General features: G+C 41.4%; 2 gene segments (V, D, J or C); one reads left to right on the top strand and one right to left on the bottom strand.

Moving 5' to 3' along the window:
- Positions 1-394: 394 nt before the first annotated feature.
- LOC125276235 lies at positions 395-10,398 on the bottom strand (the record flags this gene model as incomplete). The annotated part of the segment is given in 2 exon segments: positions 395-894; positions 10,362-10,398. Coding segments are annotated over 2 exon segments (360 nt in total), but the record flags the coding sequence as incomplete, so codon positions are not given.
- A 3,649-nt stretch (positions 10,399-14,047) lies between these two features.
- Positions 14,048-15,706, top strand: LOC125275466. The segment is given in 2 exon segments: positions 14,048-14,267; positions 14,419-15,706. Coding segments are annotated over 2 exon segments (348 nt in total).
- Positions 15,707-19,219: the final 3,513 nt, after the last annotated feature.

The following is a 19,219-nucleotide window of genomic DNA, read 5'->3' as shown; positions in this document are numbered from 1 at the left end:
TTCATCTGGCTTGTCTTGCCATTTTTTCTTTCATCTTGTTCAAATGCACAATTCTTGACAGTCAGAATTCAGACTATTAGCCCTAAATTTAATGTAATCTAATTAAAATAAGTATAAATGTATTCAAAAAATATTTTTATTGTCACTGTAATTTTTTAATACCTTATTTTAGATTTTGATGAATATTTAAAAATCAAAAGTAGGCTTGCTCAAATATTTATTTAATAAAAATTATGATGAAGATGTCAATGTCTCTTTTACTGTAATTGATATTTTCAATATTAAATATTATTTTTATATCCATCCAATAAAAATAGTTTTTCAATTTCGAAGTGTTTAATATTTCAGTAAGAAAGTCAACAGCATATCTGAGTAAAAATGCTTTTATTGGCAGCAATAAAACAACAAACACATCATTGCTGTTACAACAGAATATTTGAAGAACACTAACAGGCTGAAAGATTTATTGTTGAGCATTGACTGATTTAGGACAGTCCTTTGAAATAGCTGCATATGTGTGAGTGTAAATGAAATATGCATGTCTATAATCTCTGTGATGTGTGTGTGTGTTTCAGTGGTCATCACACTGCTGTGTGTTCAGGCTCTCGGTCACTGCATTCTGGGATGGGTGCGTGGCGTCACAGCTGATGGTTGTTGCTCTGCTCCACTCACTCTCAGTGAGGCTCAGGCTGCTGCTCCAGCTGTACAGTCCATCCTTCTGCAGCACACTGGGACTCAGATTCACAGCAGAGCTCCTGCTGCTGCCATCCACCTTCCAGCTCAGCTTCCAGTCAGAGGGGAATCCCTTACTGCCCACACACACCACTGTAGCCTTACCCTGCTGCAGCTCGTCTCTGGAGGGCGGCAGGACCGTGAGAGTGGGACGGGCGGCAGCTAAAGAGAGAGAGAGAAAGAGAGAGAGAGAGAGAGAGAGAGAGAGAGAGAGAGTTTCATTCTTCTTAAAAACAGCTCTATCAGTCTTTCACTTCCCTTTAAGAGATTCAGAGTTAATCAAGCAGATCTGAAATGCAACAGCCTGTAAAGACACATTAATTATTCATATTAACTTTTTAGGTTTCTATTTTTTTATTTGTTATAATTATTAAATTATTTCTTGCTAAACTGTTGTAGCTGTTTGTACATTGAAAGCAACAGCAGATTAGGACACATTTCTGTCTCATGTGACATTCATTATAAAAAATAGTTTTCATTAATCAAGAATTATTAAAATATGTTTAATAATTATTAAAACTGTTAATAATAATAAGATATTTTGAGCTTTATATAATTCCATAATTCTTAAGTTGTCCTACTTTCTATACTGACACATTTCAAGCATATATATAACAAGAAATACACAATTAATAATTCAAAAAGCTTTTATTTGACCGCATACATATACCAACATTAGCTTTCTATTTCATGCCAAATTAATAAAACACACAAAAATTTATTTTTTGTAAAATGCAATTTACCATTCTGGATCAAATGGACAGTAATAAAGTAAAGTGTTTTAACCCTTTGATGCACAAGCTATGAAAACCCCTTCTAATGCGCAACATGGGTCAAAAATGACCCGTATTCATTTCCTATGTAATTTCAATCATGGTTGAGTGTTTCTTTGCTGAATCTTTAAAATAAATGTATTTTATCATTCATTTATTCCAGGTATTCCTTAAATATCTTGATTTTGATTGACAAAAATCATTATGTTCATTTTTTCTTTCTTACTTTATAAACAAACACAGTTTTTGTTTGTCTACATCAATTTTACACACATGGGTCAAAAATGACCCGTATTCATTTCCTATGGAATTTCAGTCATGACTGAGTGTTTCTTCGCTGAATCTTTGAAAGAAATGTATTTTATCATTTATTTATTCCAGGTATTCCTTAAATATCTTGTTTTTGATTTTAACAAATCATTGTGTTTATTTTTTCTTACTTTTTTTTAATAAACAGACACAGGTTTGTATTTCTACATCAATTTTACACACATGGGCAAAAATGACCCATATAGAAACCTTTGCAAATTTTTGCAAGTAGGAATATATTTACTGCAGACAAAACTGTTCATCCGCCACACATTTCACCTCTCAACATGGCTGCTTTTGTATATTTGATGGATGAAAGTCATATTATATTTCATATAATAGGCTATATATTATATTTCATAATTTGTATTTTTTGTCATAAACCAATGCTACTGGTCACCTTTTACATCTATCAGTGTTCCTGAAAAGTAACAGATTTGAAACAAGGTTTCTGTCCAACAGTGAAAATATATAATAAGTGTATAGATCAACAGTGCTTTTGATTTTCTTTATCCAGAGTGTTAGCGGCTGGTCCTCAACAGAACTGAGGTGGATGATGACATCACTGTAAAAAAAGCTGAAAGTTTACTTTGCGCACAGTTGAACACAATTTAAATGTGTATGTGCAGGTTGCACATACACAGTTACAGAAATCCGGCGGAAATTATAAAAAGTTACAAAAATCTGTATGCTGACCCTCACGTATGCATAAAAAGTGAAGTATACGTTGGCCTTTAGAATGGTAATGACACACACATTCAAAAAAATTCATTCAAAAAGAAAGGAAAAATTAAAATAAGGATTTGGTTATTGAGTAATAGATGGAATAATGAATGATAAAATTAATTTATTGTAATATATGCAATATAGAAAATAACTCATTCAGGTCAGTTTAGACCCATGTTGTATATGTCCAGAACTGTTACTTTTCAGGAACGCTGATAGACATAAAGGATGACCAATTGCATTGATTTATGACAAAAAAAAATAAAAATTATGAAATATATAGCCTATATTAAATATAATAAGACTTACATCCATCAAATATACAAAAGTAGCCTTATTAAGATGTGAAATGTGTGGCAGATGAACAGTTGTCTGCAGTAAATATGTTCCTACTTGCAAAAATTTGCAAATATTAAAGATTTCTATATGGGTCATTTTTGACCCATGTGTGTAAAATTGATGTAGAAACTGTGTTTGTTTATAAAGTAAGAAAGAAAAAATAAACATAATTATTTGTAGAAAATCAAAAACAAGATATTTAAGTAATACCTGAAATAAATAAATGATAAAATACATTTCTTTCAAAGATTCAGCGAAGAAACACTCAGTCATGACTGAAATTCCATAGGAAATGAATACGGGTCATTTTTGACCCATGTGTGTAAAATTGATGTAGACAAACAAAAACGTCTCGGTTACGTATGTAACCCTCGTTCCCTGAAGGAGGGAACGGAGACGTACGTCAGTAGTGACCGACGAATTGGGATATCGCTTAGAGAGCCCTATCAGCTTCGTGTGAACTAAAACAAGCCAATGGAATTGGCGTGCGATATTTGCATAATGCGCACCGCCCCCGACAGGTGTATATAAATAGGAAGCGGATGCAATCGCACTCTGTTTTTCGCTGAGGAGACAACTGGTGTCCGCACTACAGCGAGGGCACAGGAACTGTGGCGACGGGACGTACGTCTCCGTTCCTCCTTCAGGGAACGAGGGTTACATACGTAACCGAGACGTTCCCTTTCAGTCGGTCACGTTCGACGTACGTCAGTAGTGACCGACGAATTGGGATCCCAACTAAAGCGCCACAGTTACGAAACCCCTTCCAGTGCCCAGCGCAAGCTCGGCTACCCATAGCACCAGCTGGAACGGTGAAGGGGCGAGCTTACGCCGAGAGAGTTTACTGCTGTCTTACCGAATACCCACTAAGTAAACTAGACTACACTGGGGAAGCGAACCCGTAAGGGACGCTGCGGAGGCCACTACCTACCCAATGGGGGAGGAGTTTACGTGGAGAATACACATATGGACTGGCCCGGGGGGCAGTACGCATATGGGGTCCCTGGGATGGCTCCACCTGGGTAGGGGGAGACTCATCTGACAGGTGACAGCAGAGCTGGCTCTGCTAAGGGAAAGACACGGGCTCGCCGTAGGGAGTTTAGACCCGTGGACAATTACACATATGGGACCGCTCACGTAGAGGGGTCGCGACATATGGGCCCCAGCCAACAGACAGCGTCAGCGACGGATGTAGGCCTGGCATCAGACACTCCGCAATGTCCGAGCCGAAGGGGGAGGCGGAGGAACTCGACAGGGTTCGCCAAGCGGGGAACACGACTGGAGTAAAAGTATGCACGTATCCGGCCAGGGGGCGGGAATGGCATTGCAAGCCGACACTTAGAGCGGGTACAACACGTCTACCGACTAGTAGATGCGAGTACACGTGAAGATACCGGCTCTACACGTAGGCTATAAAACCTAGTGAACGTGTTAGGTGTCGCCCAGCCCGCAGCTCTACAGATATCTGTCAGCGAGGCGCCATGAGCCAGCGCCCAGGAAGAGGCCACCCCTCTGGTGGAGTGGGCTCTCAACCCGAGCGGGCAAGGCACGCCCTGGGATTCATACGCCAAGGCGATGGCATCCACTATCCAGTGGGCCATCCTCTGCTTGGAGACAGCCTTTCCCTTCTGCTGGCCTCCGTAACAGACAAAGAGCTGATCTGAGGTCCTGAAGCTTCGCGTTCTGTCCACGTACACACGCAGAGCGCGGACGGGACAGAGCAAAGCTAGGGCTGGGTCTGCCTCCTCCAAGGGCAGCGCTTGCAGGTTCACTACCTGATCTCTGAAGGGAGTGGTAGGAACCTTGGGCACGTATCCAGGCCGGGGTCTCAGGATGACGTGAGAATCACCGGGCCCGAATTCTAGGCACGCTTCGTCGACCGAAAACGCATGCAGGTCCCCTACCCTCTTCAGGGAAGCCAATGCGATCAGAAGGACAGTTTTTAGGGACATAACCTTCAGGTCGACTGATCGCAAAGGCTCAAAGGGATGACCCCGGAGAGCTGTGAGAACCAGGGTCAGATCCCAAGAGGGTACGGAGGAAGGGCGAGGAGGATTCAGTCTCCTTGCCCCCCTCAGGAACCTGACGATCAGATCGTGTTTCCCCAGGGACTTACCCTCAACTGCATGGTGATGTGCAGCAATAGCGGCAACATACACCTTCAGGGTGGAGGGAGACAGCCTTCGCTCCAACCCTTCTTGCAGGAAGGAAAGCACAGATCCGACCGAGCATGATCGGGGGTCCTCTCGGCGAGAGGCGCACCATTCGACGAACAGGTTCCACTTCAGCGCATAGAGACTCCTAGTGGAAGGAGCTCTAGCGGAAGTGATGGTGTCTACGACCGCTTGCGGGAGATCACTCAGAACCTCCGCATCCCGTCCAGGGACCACACGTGGAGGTTCCACAGATCGGGACGCGGGTGCCACAGGGTGCCCCGTCTCTGAGTCAGGAGGTCCTTCCTCAGAGGAATCGGCCAGGGAGGGGCTGTCGCGAGGAGAATGAGGTCTGAGAACCAGGTCCGAGTGGGCCAGTACGGAGCCACTAACAGAACCTGCTCCCCGTCCTCCCTGACCTTGCACAGGAGTTGTGCGAGAAGGCTCACTGGGGGAAACGCATATTTGCGTAGACCCGGGGGCCAGCTGTGTGCCAGGGCATCCGAGCCGAGCGTGCCGCCGGTCAGGGAATAGAACCACTGGCAGTGGGCAGTTTCCGGGGAGGCAAACAGGTCTACCTGGGCCTCGCCGAAACGCTGCCAAATCAGCTGAACCGCCTGGGGGTGGAGCCGCCACTCGCCCGCAAGTGGAGGCTGCCGTGACAGCTCGTCGGCCGCACGGTTGAGCACACCTGGGACATGAGTGGCCCGAAGGGACCTCAGATGCTTCTGACTCCACAGCAAGAGATGGCGGGCGAGTTGCGACATGCGACGGGAGCGTAGACCACCTTGACGGTTGATGTACGCAACGGCCGCAGTGCTGTCCGAACGGACCAGTACATGCTTGTCTGACAACAGCTCCTTGAAGCGGGCCAGAGCAAGACGTACTGCTAGCAACTCGAGGCAATTGATATGCCAATGCAGCTGAGGCCCCGTCCAAAGACCCGACGCTGCATGCCCGTTGTACGTGGCCCCCCACCCCGTGGCAGAGGCATCTGTGGAGACCACAGCATGCCTGGACACTTGTTCCAGGGGTACTCCGGCCCGCAGGAACGAAGGGTCCGACCACCGGACAAGGGTGCGACGGCAGCTCGGTGTCACGGGGACACGGAGCGTGCCGCGCTGCCACGCCCATCTCGGGACCCGGCCGCGGAGCCAGTGTTGAAGCGGCCTCATATGGAGCAATCCGAGCGGCGTGACCGCGGCTGCAGATGCCATATGCCCCAGGAGCCTCTGAAAATCTTTCAGTGGAGCCGCTGTCCTGCGCTTGAGCGAGCTCAGGCAGTTCAACACCGACTGGACGCGCGCCTCGGTGAGACGCGCAGTCCGTGCGACCGAGTCTAGCTCGAGACCGAGATAAGAGATCCTCTGCCCGGGGGCGAGTTTGCTCTTGTCCCAGTTGACCCGAAGACCCAACCGGCTGAGGTGAGCTAAAACCATGTCCCTGTGTTCGCACAACTGCTCTCGCGAGCTGGCCAGGATCAGCCAGTCGTCGAGATAGTTGAGGATACGAACGCCCTGTTCCTTGAGGGGAACAATGGCCGCCTCCGCAACCTTCGTAAAGACGCGGGGGGACAGGGCCAGCCCGAAGGGCAGGACTTTGTACTGATATGCCCGACCCTCGAACGCAAACCGTAGGAAGGGTCTGTGTCGAGGCAGAATCGAGACATGAAAGTACGCGTCCTTCAGGTCGATTGCTGCAAACCAATCCCGGGGACGGACGCATTCGAAAATGCGCTTCTGCGTGAGCATCTTGAACGGCATCTTGTGGAGATACCGGTTCAGGACGCGCAGATCCAGGATTGGCCGTAGCCCACCGCCCTTTTTCGGTACAATGAAGTAGGGGCTGTAAAACCCCGACTTCATATCGGCTGGAGGGACCGGCTCGATTGCATCCTTCGCCAGGAGGACAGCAATCTCCGCCCGGAGAACAGGAGCAGTGTCCAACGACACCTGAGTGAAGTGGACACCCCTGAAGACCGGGGGACGCCGGGCGAACTGAATCGCATAGCCGAGTCTGATAGTGCGAATGAGCCAGCGGGACGGGCTGGGAAGCGTGATCCACGCCTCCAGACTCCGAGCCAGCGGGACCAAAGGCACCACAGACGCACCGGGGTGGGGCAGCAAGGTAGAGTGGGACCCACTCGGACGGCATGGGAGCGGCCCGGAGTGTGGTCGAACTCTGGGAGGCAGCAGTGCGTATGGGAGACGGCGCACGGGGCGCGGGCTGCACCATCACACTGCCACCTGCTGGCGAAATGGGAGGGGGCTGCGAGTGGCGAGGCGGGGCCTGGCACACTGGCAGGCGCACCCTGTTGTGACCTGGAGTTTGAGGAAACTGCTCTTTTTGTGAAAAGTGGGTACCGCTGGACTCCGGGGAGCCAGCGGCGGTAGACGGACAGACACACAAATTCCCCCCGGCCCTCCTCCGGGGGTGGGAGAGAAGGTGGAAAACTCTCCCGAAGAGCAAGATCCTTCCCCTCCAGGTTGCCCGTCTCAGGGCCGTGACTTCCTTTTACGTTTGCCACCTGGCTTGGCTGAGACGGGCTGGGCACCACGTCCGCGACCGGCACCCTGCTGCTTGGCTGGTGTAGGCTGCTGCTTTGCCGAACCAGCAGGGGCGGAGGACGACGCGGGCGGGCGCCCTCGGCGACGAGCGGGCTGAGGCTGAGCCACGGGCGGGTGGGTGGAGGCAGCAGCGGACCGCCGTGGCATGACGTGTTTGATAGCCTCAGCCTGCTTCTGTGCGGCGGAGAACTGTTGGGCGAAGCTCTCCACCGCGTCGCCGAAGAGGCCGACCGGGGACACGGGGAATTCAGGAACCGCTGCTTGTCGGTTTCCCGCATGTCCGCCAGGGTCAGCCAGAGATGGCGTTGCTGGACTACCAGGGTAGACATCGCATGACCAACAGCGCGTGCTGTCACCTTCGTTGCCCGGAGGGCAAGGTCGGTGGCAGCGCGCAGCTCCCCAACAGTTGTTGGTCAGGCCCTTCCTGGGGCATCTCCGACAGCGCTTTTGCCTGGTAAACCTGCAAAAGGGCCATCGCGTGCAGGGCTGAGGAAGCCTGCCCACAGGCGCTGTAAGCCTTCTCAGTCAGACCGGCTGAGAACTTACAGGCCCGGGACGGGAGACGCGGCTCACCACGCCAGCCAGTGGCCGTTGGACACAACTGCATCGCAACGGACCGCTCGACTGGCGGGATCCTCGCATACCCCCTGGCTTCCCCGCCGTCCAGGGAGGTGAAGGCGGACGAGGGACCGGGCCTTGCACGAGCACTATACGGTGTTTGCCAAGACCTGGTCACCTCATCGTGCACTTCCGGGAAGAATGGCATTGGGGCGGGACGCTGGACACGACCAGCGCGACCCCCCCCAAGTACCAATCATCCAGCCGAGATGGGCCGGGACAGGGTGGAGGGTTCCACTCAAGCCCGACACACAAGGCGGCCCGGGAAAGCACAGCCGTCAACTCGGGATCCGACTCGGCCACCGCTACCGTCCCGGAGGGCGGCAGCGCGTCCGGATCTTCCTCCCCCGAGGACCCTGGCTCACCTTCCGATGCAGAGATCGACATCGGTCCGCCGCAGGCGCACCAAAGGTAACGGCTGGACAGTCCGAAGAGGGCCCAGCGGAAACCAACGGCGGCACGACGGGATTGCGGTGCTGATGAGGCGGCAGGGGCCCGCGGAGCGTTTCCGCTCGGCGGGGAAGCCCTGACCGTAATCCTCAGGTCACCCTTCCCATACACCGCCGAACCGTCATTCCGGCCCGGGCCGGAAAAAACGGTCGAACGGGGCATAGGAGAGGGGACCCCCGCTTCCTGAGACCTCAGGAAGGAGAGTCTAGACCTCAGCACCGCGATAGTCATATTCCCGCAATGGGAACATGAACCATCCACAAAAGCTGCTTCAGCGTGCTGAACGCCCAAACACGAGATGCAGCGATTGTGCCCATCAGCAGGGACCAGGGAACGACCGCACCCAGTAACGCACAGACGAAATGACATACTGTCAGGGTTCGTCTGTAAAGCTCTTTTAGAAGGGGAAAGATCAGCTCACTTGTGCCGAAGCACACAGGGAGTGACGCGATGTGCTCAGGTACACCACTCCCTGAAGCACACCGAGGAACCAGCCCAAATCGCAGCACACACACACTCTTTAGGGTGTATTGCCGTCAAAACAGCAGTTGAGAGCTTTATAGCTCGGCTCCTCGGAAGCTCGCGACCTCGCTGAAGTGCCTTACGACCAACACCAACAGCTCGCTGTAGAATCCTCTTCTGAGGCAGTTTTAGTTGAAGAAAAAGAGTCTTCTGAAGCAGACACCAGTAATGGCTCCGAAGCGAAAGACAGAGTGCGATTGCATCCGCTTCCTATTTATATACACCTGTCGGGGGCGGTGCGCATTATGCAAATATCGCACGCCAATTCCATTGGCTTGTTTTAGTTCACACGAAGCTGATAGGGCTCTCTAAGCAATATCCCAATTCGTCGGTCACTACTGACGTACGTCGAACGTGACCGACTGAAAGGGAACTGTGTTTGTTTATAAAGTAAGAAAGAAAAAATGAACATAATGATTTTTGTCAATCAAAAACAAGATATTTAAGGAATACCTGGAATAAATGAATGATAAAATACATTTCTTTTAAAGATTCAGCAAAGAAACACTCAACCGTTATTAAAATTACATAGGAAATGAATACGGGTCATTTTTGACCCATGTTGCGCATTAGAAGGGTAGTGATACAAAAATTGATTTTTATTAAAAAAGTAAGAAAGAAAAATGAAAATGAGGATTTGTGATGATCAAAAACAAGTTAATTGAGGAATACCTGGAATACTGAATGATGAAATTAATTTCTTGCAAAGATATAGAAAATAAAAACTCAGCCGGGTCATTTTTGACCCATGTTGTGCATCAAAGGGTTAAAATGCACTGTAAAAGATTATTATTTTCATGATTTGTTATCACAACATTTTTTTCTTTTGTCAAGTCAAATCAACTAATGTGGCTCAGATAACATAATATTTTGAGTTTCTGTTCATTAAACCAATCACCTTCATTGTATTAACACAAATTTTTAATTTCAATGAACTCAAACTTAAACCAACAATTCTGTAACACTGTAAAACAATTTTTTTTACTGTGTGGTCTAGAGGAGAACTAAGGAAAGTGTGTATTTGGTAATTTCACACCAGAATAAAACTTTCAAATTATTTATTCTTATATTAGTATTTAGTATAATTTTAAAAAATTATGTTTTTTAAAAAAAAACTCTGTTGTCCTTTTCATTTAGTGTTTTATTTTTTAAATAAAAAGAGATTTACTTACTTCCAACTGAGAGTCGAGTTCCTCCACCGAACGTGTATCACAGTGATACAAACCCAATCAGCGGCTGTACAAAAACCTCCTGCACTAAAACTGACACTGACAATCAATTTGATCTTGATTAATAGCAAAATAATTAAATAAACCAGATAAAGCTGCATAATTAAACCCATTTAATTTATAATTTCTCAAATCTACCATAAGAAAAATAAACAGTATTACTAATACAAACACTACTGAACTGCTAATTAAGAACTAAATATGTACATCATTCACTTTCAAGTAAATTCACATTTTGATTCTCTTTAGCATTTAGTTCACTTATATAATATTTTAGATTTTTACACAGCTTTTATATTTACATTTTGTATGGTGTTTACAGTCTAATTTACAGTTGTTTTACTTAAAGCAGTATCAATGCAGTAATAAAAACAACATTAGTAAACTCTAAATATGCTAACTATTCAGACACATTTCATTAGTTTATACATCTTTTTGTTTTATTCTGCACTTACTTTCAGAAGTCTGATTTCTTCATCAAAAATCCTCCACAATAATTCATTCTCATTTACTGCAAAAACCTTCAGAATATTCTGATAGCATCAGACAAGTTTTAATTAAACCAAGATGATAATCAAATATTCATATATTACAATGCCATCATTGAGAGTGAAGATATTTCAGTTGAGGAAGGGTTTTTCCACTGTAATGATATTTTGCATTGGCAGCTCATGCCTCAGTGCTCTGGGAATGTTTAAAGTCCTGTGAACGATTTTAACACACAAGATCTGTCCACTCGAAAACAGAAGCCAATATGATTCTCTTCATCTGGGCAATTTACTGCATCCAAGGTAATCAAACTGAAATATATTTTTCATTTTTTCTTTTTTCCTCATGCACTAATAATAGTTGTCTTTCTCTCACAGGCTCTTTGGGGCAGGTCATTGTGACTCAACCTGAGTTTAAATCAGTTCAGCTTGGTCAAACAGTCTCTGTTGATTGTAAGGTCAATACTGTAGTTTATAGGCATCCAACTGGCTCAGTATCCAAAGATTTCTACATCTCCTGGTACATTCAGAGGCCAGAGGAACCCCCCTAAACTCCTTATATATTACACAACAATGAAGCCCTCGAGTGCTCCATCTAGAATGAGCGGTGGAGGCAGTTTTCACTCTGGAGGAAATGGTCTTGATTTCACTCTGACCATCAGTGATGCCCAGCTTGAAGATGCGGGAGATTATTACTGTCATAGTATACATAAGATAAGTGACAAATGGGTGTTCACACAGTGAAACAATGCTGCACAAAAACCTCCCTTGGTTAAACCTCAGAGAATCCTCTGATGCATCAGAGATACAGGTCTGAAATGAGAAACAAAAACAGGGGTAACTTTATTTATATTCATATTTATTTTAGGGTTCCCTACCAGTAGAAATAATAATTGAATTTCTTGCTGTTCCTGTTACATATCTATTTTTGTCAACCAAATCAGCTGTTCTATGATATTTTTCATATAGTACAGTGCTTCACATTCATATAGAAAAATCATATTTAGTTGATACATCTGTTAATATGTAATGTGTGAGTTGTTCAGTATGCAAAGATAAAACTCCATTGTTTTACACAAAGTAGAGAAGCAGAAATACCTATTCATATATATATAAACTCTTTTAATTTACTTGTCTAACTCTACAATTACATTCAGAGATTCTCAAATTCATACAAGTACATTTATGACATAAATAGTAAGTATTTTATAAAGTTTGAAACTTATATAGTCTATGGGACTATAGGAACTTGTTCAGCTATGACTTCTTGTTTCTCAGGAGTATAAATGAGGAAACACAAAGGCCAAACTCTCTTAATCATCCATCACAATGAGTAAAAACCAAAAAGTTCTGATGTGAAGCAAAAGATTTCTGGGCTTCACAAAATAGAAAGAGGCTGTAAGAGCTAAAGCATCAAAAAGTCCCATTTCATATACAACGTTATTATATATACTGTATAATGATAATATAAGGTCATGTAAAATGCAAAAACTGGGTTCATCCGGGATTTGAAACCGGGACCTCTTGCACCCTAGCAAGAATCATACCCCAAGACCCACAAGCCTTGAATTCACAACATAACGTTTGACATTACATGATGTGCCATGTTGCACACAGAGGATAGGCTACAAGTCCATAAAAACATGGATGTGGGATGCTCGTTCTGTTGGATTTTCGGTGCAATCTAGTGTCAAATGGCGACATCTAGTGGTTAACAAGCAGATGTGGAGTCCTGCAGTGAACATGTCTTTAGATTCAGAATGCGGTCAGGACCGGATTTATCTCGTATTGTGACATATACTGTAGGCAAAATAAATGGGTGACACTAAAACTGACACAGAGTTACACCGACACTGACACCGACTCTAAAACTGTATCTTAGCTTATATGCTCAGTCAGCTTATATCCATGCTGTTCATCACAATAATCACAATGGACGCACGTCCCAAAAAAATAAAAAGTGTTATTTTACATTTTAGGTTGTTTTCGATTTCGAAGTGTTTAAGAGCTGGGGGGTGAAAACTTTTGAATTTGAATAAACTGTACTTCCGGGAAACATGCAAGTATCTTTTGTGGCTTCCGGAGGGCAGTACTAAATGAAAAGCAATGATATTTCAATAAAATAAGAAAAATTTGGACTTCTTCATCCTGTTCAAAAGTTTTCACCAGAGCTCAGTTTAACTGCTCAGAACAAACAAGAGACTCATGAACAACCATCACAAAACATAAAAAAAGTCATAGATCATCCAGTTAACCACACACAGCATTAAGAACCAATGGTTCACATACTTTTAAATGAGGCCATTTGAATAAATTCAGCTTTTTTTTTTTTTCTTGTTGACTATATCTAAAAATCTTTCATGTAAAATATCATAATCAGGACAGTACTAAACAAAAAATAACATGCATTTTGTATGATCTCTCTTATTTTGTTAAAGTTTTTCACATTTTCACAGATTCTGCAAGTGGTTCACATACTTTTTCTTACCACTGTATATCTTATAATATTCATACTTCCACACAAGAGATACACGCTTAATGATTCAAAAAGCTTTTATTTGGCAAAAATTATTGTTTAATAACACAATCAAAATATGTGTAAAAATGTGGATGAAAACACAGGATTAAAGAAAAATTAACTTAAAGAGCAAATTATAAGACAATACTGACAAACCTTTATGAAAACTGTGAGTAAATGAACGATTATGCGTGCCTATAACCTGTGTGATGTGAGAGTTTCATTCTTCTTAAAAAGAGTTTCATTCTTCTTAAAAACAGCTCTATCAGTCTTTCACTTCCCTTTAAGAGATTCAGAGTTAATCAAGCAGATCTGAGGTGCAACAGCCTGTAAAAATACATTTTACTGACTGTATTTTTCAGATTTTAGTCTTTATATACTGTAATATCATTAATATATTCAGTATTTACAAATATATCAAAAATCAATTTCTAATATCAGACTAAAATGTATTAGTTAGTATTTCATAATTTATTAAGTACCCAATTATAGTATTTACAGTACAGTAATAACTGAAACCGGAGTTAGATATATTTCACTTCACTGACACTAAAGCTTTATCTTAGTTTAGTTGTGTTTGCAAAAAAATTGATAATGAATAAAATGTTGCAAAATGTATGTTGATTGTTTTTTGAGGTAAATTCCATGATGCATCTGAAAGTGTTTTTGAGTTGAGAGTGTTTTGCATATGAACTGAACACTCGCTTAAAACTCCACTGATGATTATTAGTGTCTGACACCGACACACACACACACACACACACACACACACACTCACACACACACTTAAAACAATGATGTCTCTTATTCTAATGCTGTGGACACTCGGTCTGCTCGCTCAAGGTTCAAAAATATATTTTCTATGACGATACATTCGGAAAAAAAAATTGTGCAAAATTTTTGAATTTGTGCTTAATGTTTCATTATGTATTCATTTCAACTGTTTTACAGCAGATGCAAACTTCTTTTCATTTGTGTTTGAACTCTCTCTCAGTGTCTCATCAAGAGGTTCAGTCTCCTGAGTCTCTGAGTGTTAAAGCAGGAGAGTCAGTCTCTATGAGCTGCACTGGGACCAGTGGAGTTGGTGATGACATGAGCTGGTATCTGCAGAAACCTGGAGAAGCTCCTAAACTCCTGATCTATAAAGCAAGTCGACTTCAATCTGGAGTCCCAGATCGGTTCACTGGAAGTTATTCTGGACTTCATTTCACACTGAATCTACGTGGAGTCCAGCCTGAGGATGCAGGAGTTTATTACTGTATGGGGTATTACGGTAGCAGGTTCACACAGTGAAACAACATCATACAAAAACCTCCCTCAGTCAGACACTACAGAGAACATGAGAGTAATTTCAGGCTAGTTGCCTTGTACAACAGTTGAACAAAAGGACATGAACACTTAAAGGCCTAATGAAGATGTTCCTAAGTATTTAGCTATTTATTCACTTCAATTGTCATTTCATACTTAGCAGAAATGAATATATGTGCAATTTTGATCTCAGCCTCATTGTGGACAGAAGCTTGTTTTTATGATTATAGGCTAAAAACAATTAAAGCTTATTATATGCAGCACAAAAATACATCACATTATATTTAATATGAACATGTGAACTCATGCCATCAAAACATACTGAAACTATTCTCTTTTTTAATATTACTTCAATATTTTTCAGTATAAAAAAATTATGTTATTATTCATATTACTCACATCCACAATATTACATATGTACAATAGACTTTGTTAAAATTGTATACTATAAAATTAATTATCAAACATGAAAAAAAGATATTTAACAGGTATTTAAAAATGTATTTGAAGTTGCTGGTATACAAAGTAATATCATAAGACATGTTCTTGGATTAGTTTGTCCTGGAACAACATAAGTGTCAAAGAAATATCCAAACTCCATCCCTCAACACAACTCTAAACATATTACCAAAAGAATTACAGGGAAATTATAGGTTGTTGTCCAGAAATGTTGTCCAAGCCTTAACCTAAATATGACCCTTTCCCAATTCTTAAAATATAATTAATTTACAAGGATTATCAAGAATGTTGATCTAACAAGTCCAAAATGGCAAAATCAGGATTACCACAATCCATCTTTCTGCAGCACACCGATACTCAGAGAATCCCTTACTGCAGACACACATGGCTTCAAACACAGGATTATATTTGGCATTCATAATATTTTCAGATTAAATAGATTTCAACGAGTTGCGACGTTGAAATTTTTTTCAGGGTTTTTTTTTTTTTTTGTGCTCTATAATCTCAATTAAAATAAAATAAATGTAAAATATAATAAAAGTTATAGACAACTTCCGTTTTATTTTTCTGACTTGAATGCATGACATGTTGTAATGCTCAGAACTACTTATTCAACATACTGATTTGTTGAGAAACACCACTACTGTTGCTGAATTCGAAACAACACACTACTCTTATGCTATAGAAAGATATTGTAAAATTACTGATTGCTTTGGCGTTGTTTTGCACTGTTCCCTTTCAGTCGGTCACTTTGACGTTACGTCAGAGACTGACGAAATGGGCCTCGCCCGAGAGCCCAATCACCTTCGAGTGTTAACAAAACGAGCCAATGATACGAGAAGTTTTTAGTCCATCTCTGCAAGACGGACATTTCAGGATAAGAGATGGACTAAAAAAGTGAACTCCCACACCTTACTGCCAGATTTTGGAAGATAAATTCTTCAAACAGTGGTACAAGAGGATGTGGTGCTGGTCCTTCAGGAGTCACTCTCAAGCTGTCTGTCTATAAGGCCTATAAAAACCCAGTCTTCATGTATTTTATAACACTTCAGCTTGTGATTCTTATTAAGAGCGGGTCATTTTTTAGGATTCTTTAGCTAACCTAAGTCTCTGAGATCCTGACACCTTGCACTTCTGGAGACTCCAGGTAGGTTGCAGTTCTGGAAAATGGTGGCGCTGGAGACTAAAGGGTTCCTGATGGTTTCACACTTAATTCTTCACCTTAATTCTTAATTCTTTTGCAGTTAACATGTGTCTTTTCTTTTCCACCTGTTTTTGTATGACCCCGCTGACCCAATGAGCATTTTGCTGTCCCTTGGTCATGCTTTACCTTTGCAATTTCTAGTATTGCATTAGTATTGCGTCCTTCTCATGAGTATTTAATAATTTTTGACTTTTCAGTCTGAGTTAAATCTCTTTTTTGGCTCATTTTGCCTGTAAAAGAAAACCTGCCTAATAATTCTGCACACCTGAATGTAAGGCATTTTTCATTTCCAGCCATCATTGAACAATTATATATCACTTATAAATGATTAAAAACAATATCAATAGTAGTTATTAAGATTGATGTGGATTGGAATTGGTAAAATGTGCTTGGAAAAAAAATATGATCAGAAAATCAACTTGCCTAATAATTCTGCACACAGTGCAGTATTTTTATACAGTATATATATACAGTATTTATTTATTTATTTATTTGTTTTCATGTTGCCTTGTTCAGAGTGTCTACCAAGTGAAATAGCCCAACTTGTTTGCTTTGGTTAAATCGATCTGTAAAGGCGAGTAAAAGACTGCATACATATACCAACATTAGCTTTCTATTTCATGACAAATTAATACAAAAAAATACAAAGATGTATTCTTTGTCAAATGCAATTTACCATTCTGATGGATAAAATGAAAAAGAAGAAAAAAAGGTTTTATACTGGTCTGGAGGAGAGCTAAAGAAAGTGTACATGTATTTGGTCATGTCCCACCATAACAAATCTTTCAAATTATTTATTTTTATATTAATAGTTAGTATTATTATTATTATTATTATTATTTAAATCCTCTGTTGTTATTTTCATTCAGTTTCATTTATGAAATAAAAAGAGATGTACTTACTTCCAACTGAGAGTCGAGTTCCTCCACCACAGTGATACAAACCCAATCACCTCCTGCACTAAAACTGACACTGACAATAACCAGTTTGCTCTTTTATGACTAAGAGCAATAAATAAATAAATAAACCAGATAAAGCTGCATAATAAAACCAGTTTAATTTGATAATTTCCCAAATCTACTAAGAAAAATTATTATTATTACTAATACAAATAGTATAGTAATACCTACTAATTAAAAAAAAAACATATACATTAATCACATTCAAGTAAATTTTGATTCTCTTAAGCATTTAGTTCACTTATATGATATTTTACATTTTTACACAACTTTTATATTTTTATTTTATATGGTATTTACAGTCCTATTTTACTTACAGCAGTATCAATGCAGTATGTAATAAAATCAATAATAGTAATCTCTAAATATGCTACCAATTCAGATCCACATTTATTCTGCACTTACTTTTCAACTCTCAGTTTGGTTCCTCCATCAAAAATCCTCCACAATAATTAATTCTCATTCACTGCAAAAACCTCCAGAATATTCTGAGCGCCAGACACGTTTTAATTAAACCTTGATGATTAACCCATAGTTAAAGTATGCATATATTATAATGCCCATCATATGAGAGAGAAGATATTTCAGTTCAAGGGTTTTTCCACTGTAATGATATTTTGCATTGGCAGCTCATGCCTCAGAGCAAAGTTAGTTAGTTAGTTAGTTTTTATTTGACAAGCCTTTATAAAAATTGTACAAAATAACAAGTATCCCATACACTTCATAAAAAACTGTCGAGGATAAAACACAATAAAGCCACTGGCTTATTTCCATTGCGGCCCTCGATGTTAATATAAAGAATAGAGGCTACATACAGAAGTAACAGAGCAACAGTATCTCCCAATCAACATATAAAATAAAAATACATTCACTTATGACAATAGACACACCACAAAGCAAGCTAGCTTATATCACCAAACAACCATCTTTTTACCAAACTTTTAAATCTCCCAAAATCTTTTACTCCCTTTAATGACGCTGATAATTTATTCCATTCAATAGCACTAGTATATAGAAAAGTATTCTTCCCTACCAAACTTTTAAATTTGCATGGACAAATATTAAAATTTCTTCCCCTAGTACCATAAGAATGCTGTTGTCTCACCATGTAAAAATAATTTTCTAAATAACTTGGAACTACATTATTAACAATTTTATGAGTCATACCCAATTTTAAAAAAAGCAACCTTTTTTCCACAGTCAATAAACCCAACTCCTTAAATGATTCACTATACAAATGTGTTCGTGAATGCACTTTTAAAATAATTCTAACTAATTTATTTTGAGCCTTTTGCAATTTATCTTTCATACCTTGAGAACAACTACTGTACCAGGAGGTAGCATAATCAAAATGGGGCTGAATCAAGGCTCCTGCCAACAATTTTAAGGACTGAACATCCAATAAGTCAGCTTGCCTAGCTAAAAATTTTACCACATATTTTTGTAAATACCTTTCTAGCCATAAGATCACCTGATAATTTATTATTAAACAACCCAAATAGTTTACTACATTTTTTGCCTCTATTTCCATATTGTTAATCTTAATCAAAAAAGTACCATCCTTATTCAATTTCCTTTTAGATGCAAAGAGAATGGCCTCAGTTTTGCCTGAATGTAGGGAAAGCTTATTATCTAAAAACCATTTGGACATCTCTTGTAACTGTGAATTCATTATTTCCTCTAAGACCCCCTTATCATGATGAAACACTAAAACTGCTGCATCATCAGCATAAAGAAAAAGTTCCTCTGAACATGCTACTTTAAGGTCATTTATATATAAAAGAAAAAATAAGGGACCTAATATACTTCCTTGAGGAACTCCACAATTAATAAATAAAGGACTAGATAATATACCCTTAATATCA

Source organism: Megalobrama amblycephala, linkage group LG9, assembly GCF_018812025.1.
Source record: "Megalobrama amblycephala isolate DHTTF-2021 linkage group LG9, ASM1881202v1, whole genome shotgun sequence".
NCBI lineage: Eukaryota > Metazoa > Chordata > Actinopteri > Cypriniformes > Xenocyprididae > Megalobrama > Megalobrama amblycephala.
The sequence above is the reverse complement of the archived record's forward strand: the minus strand, read 5'-3'. Positions and strand labels throughout refer to the sequence as shown.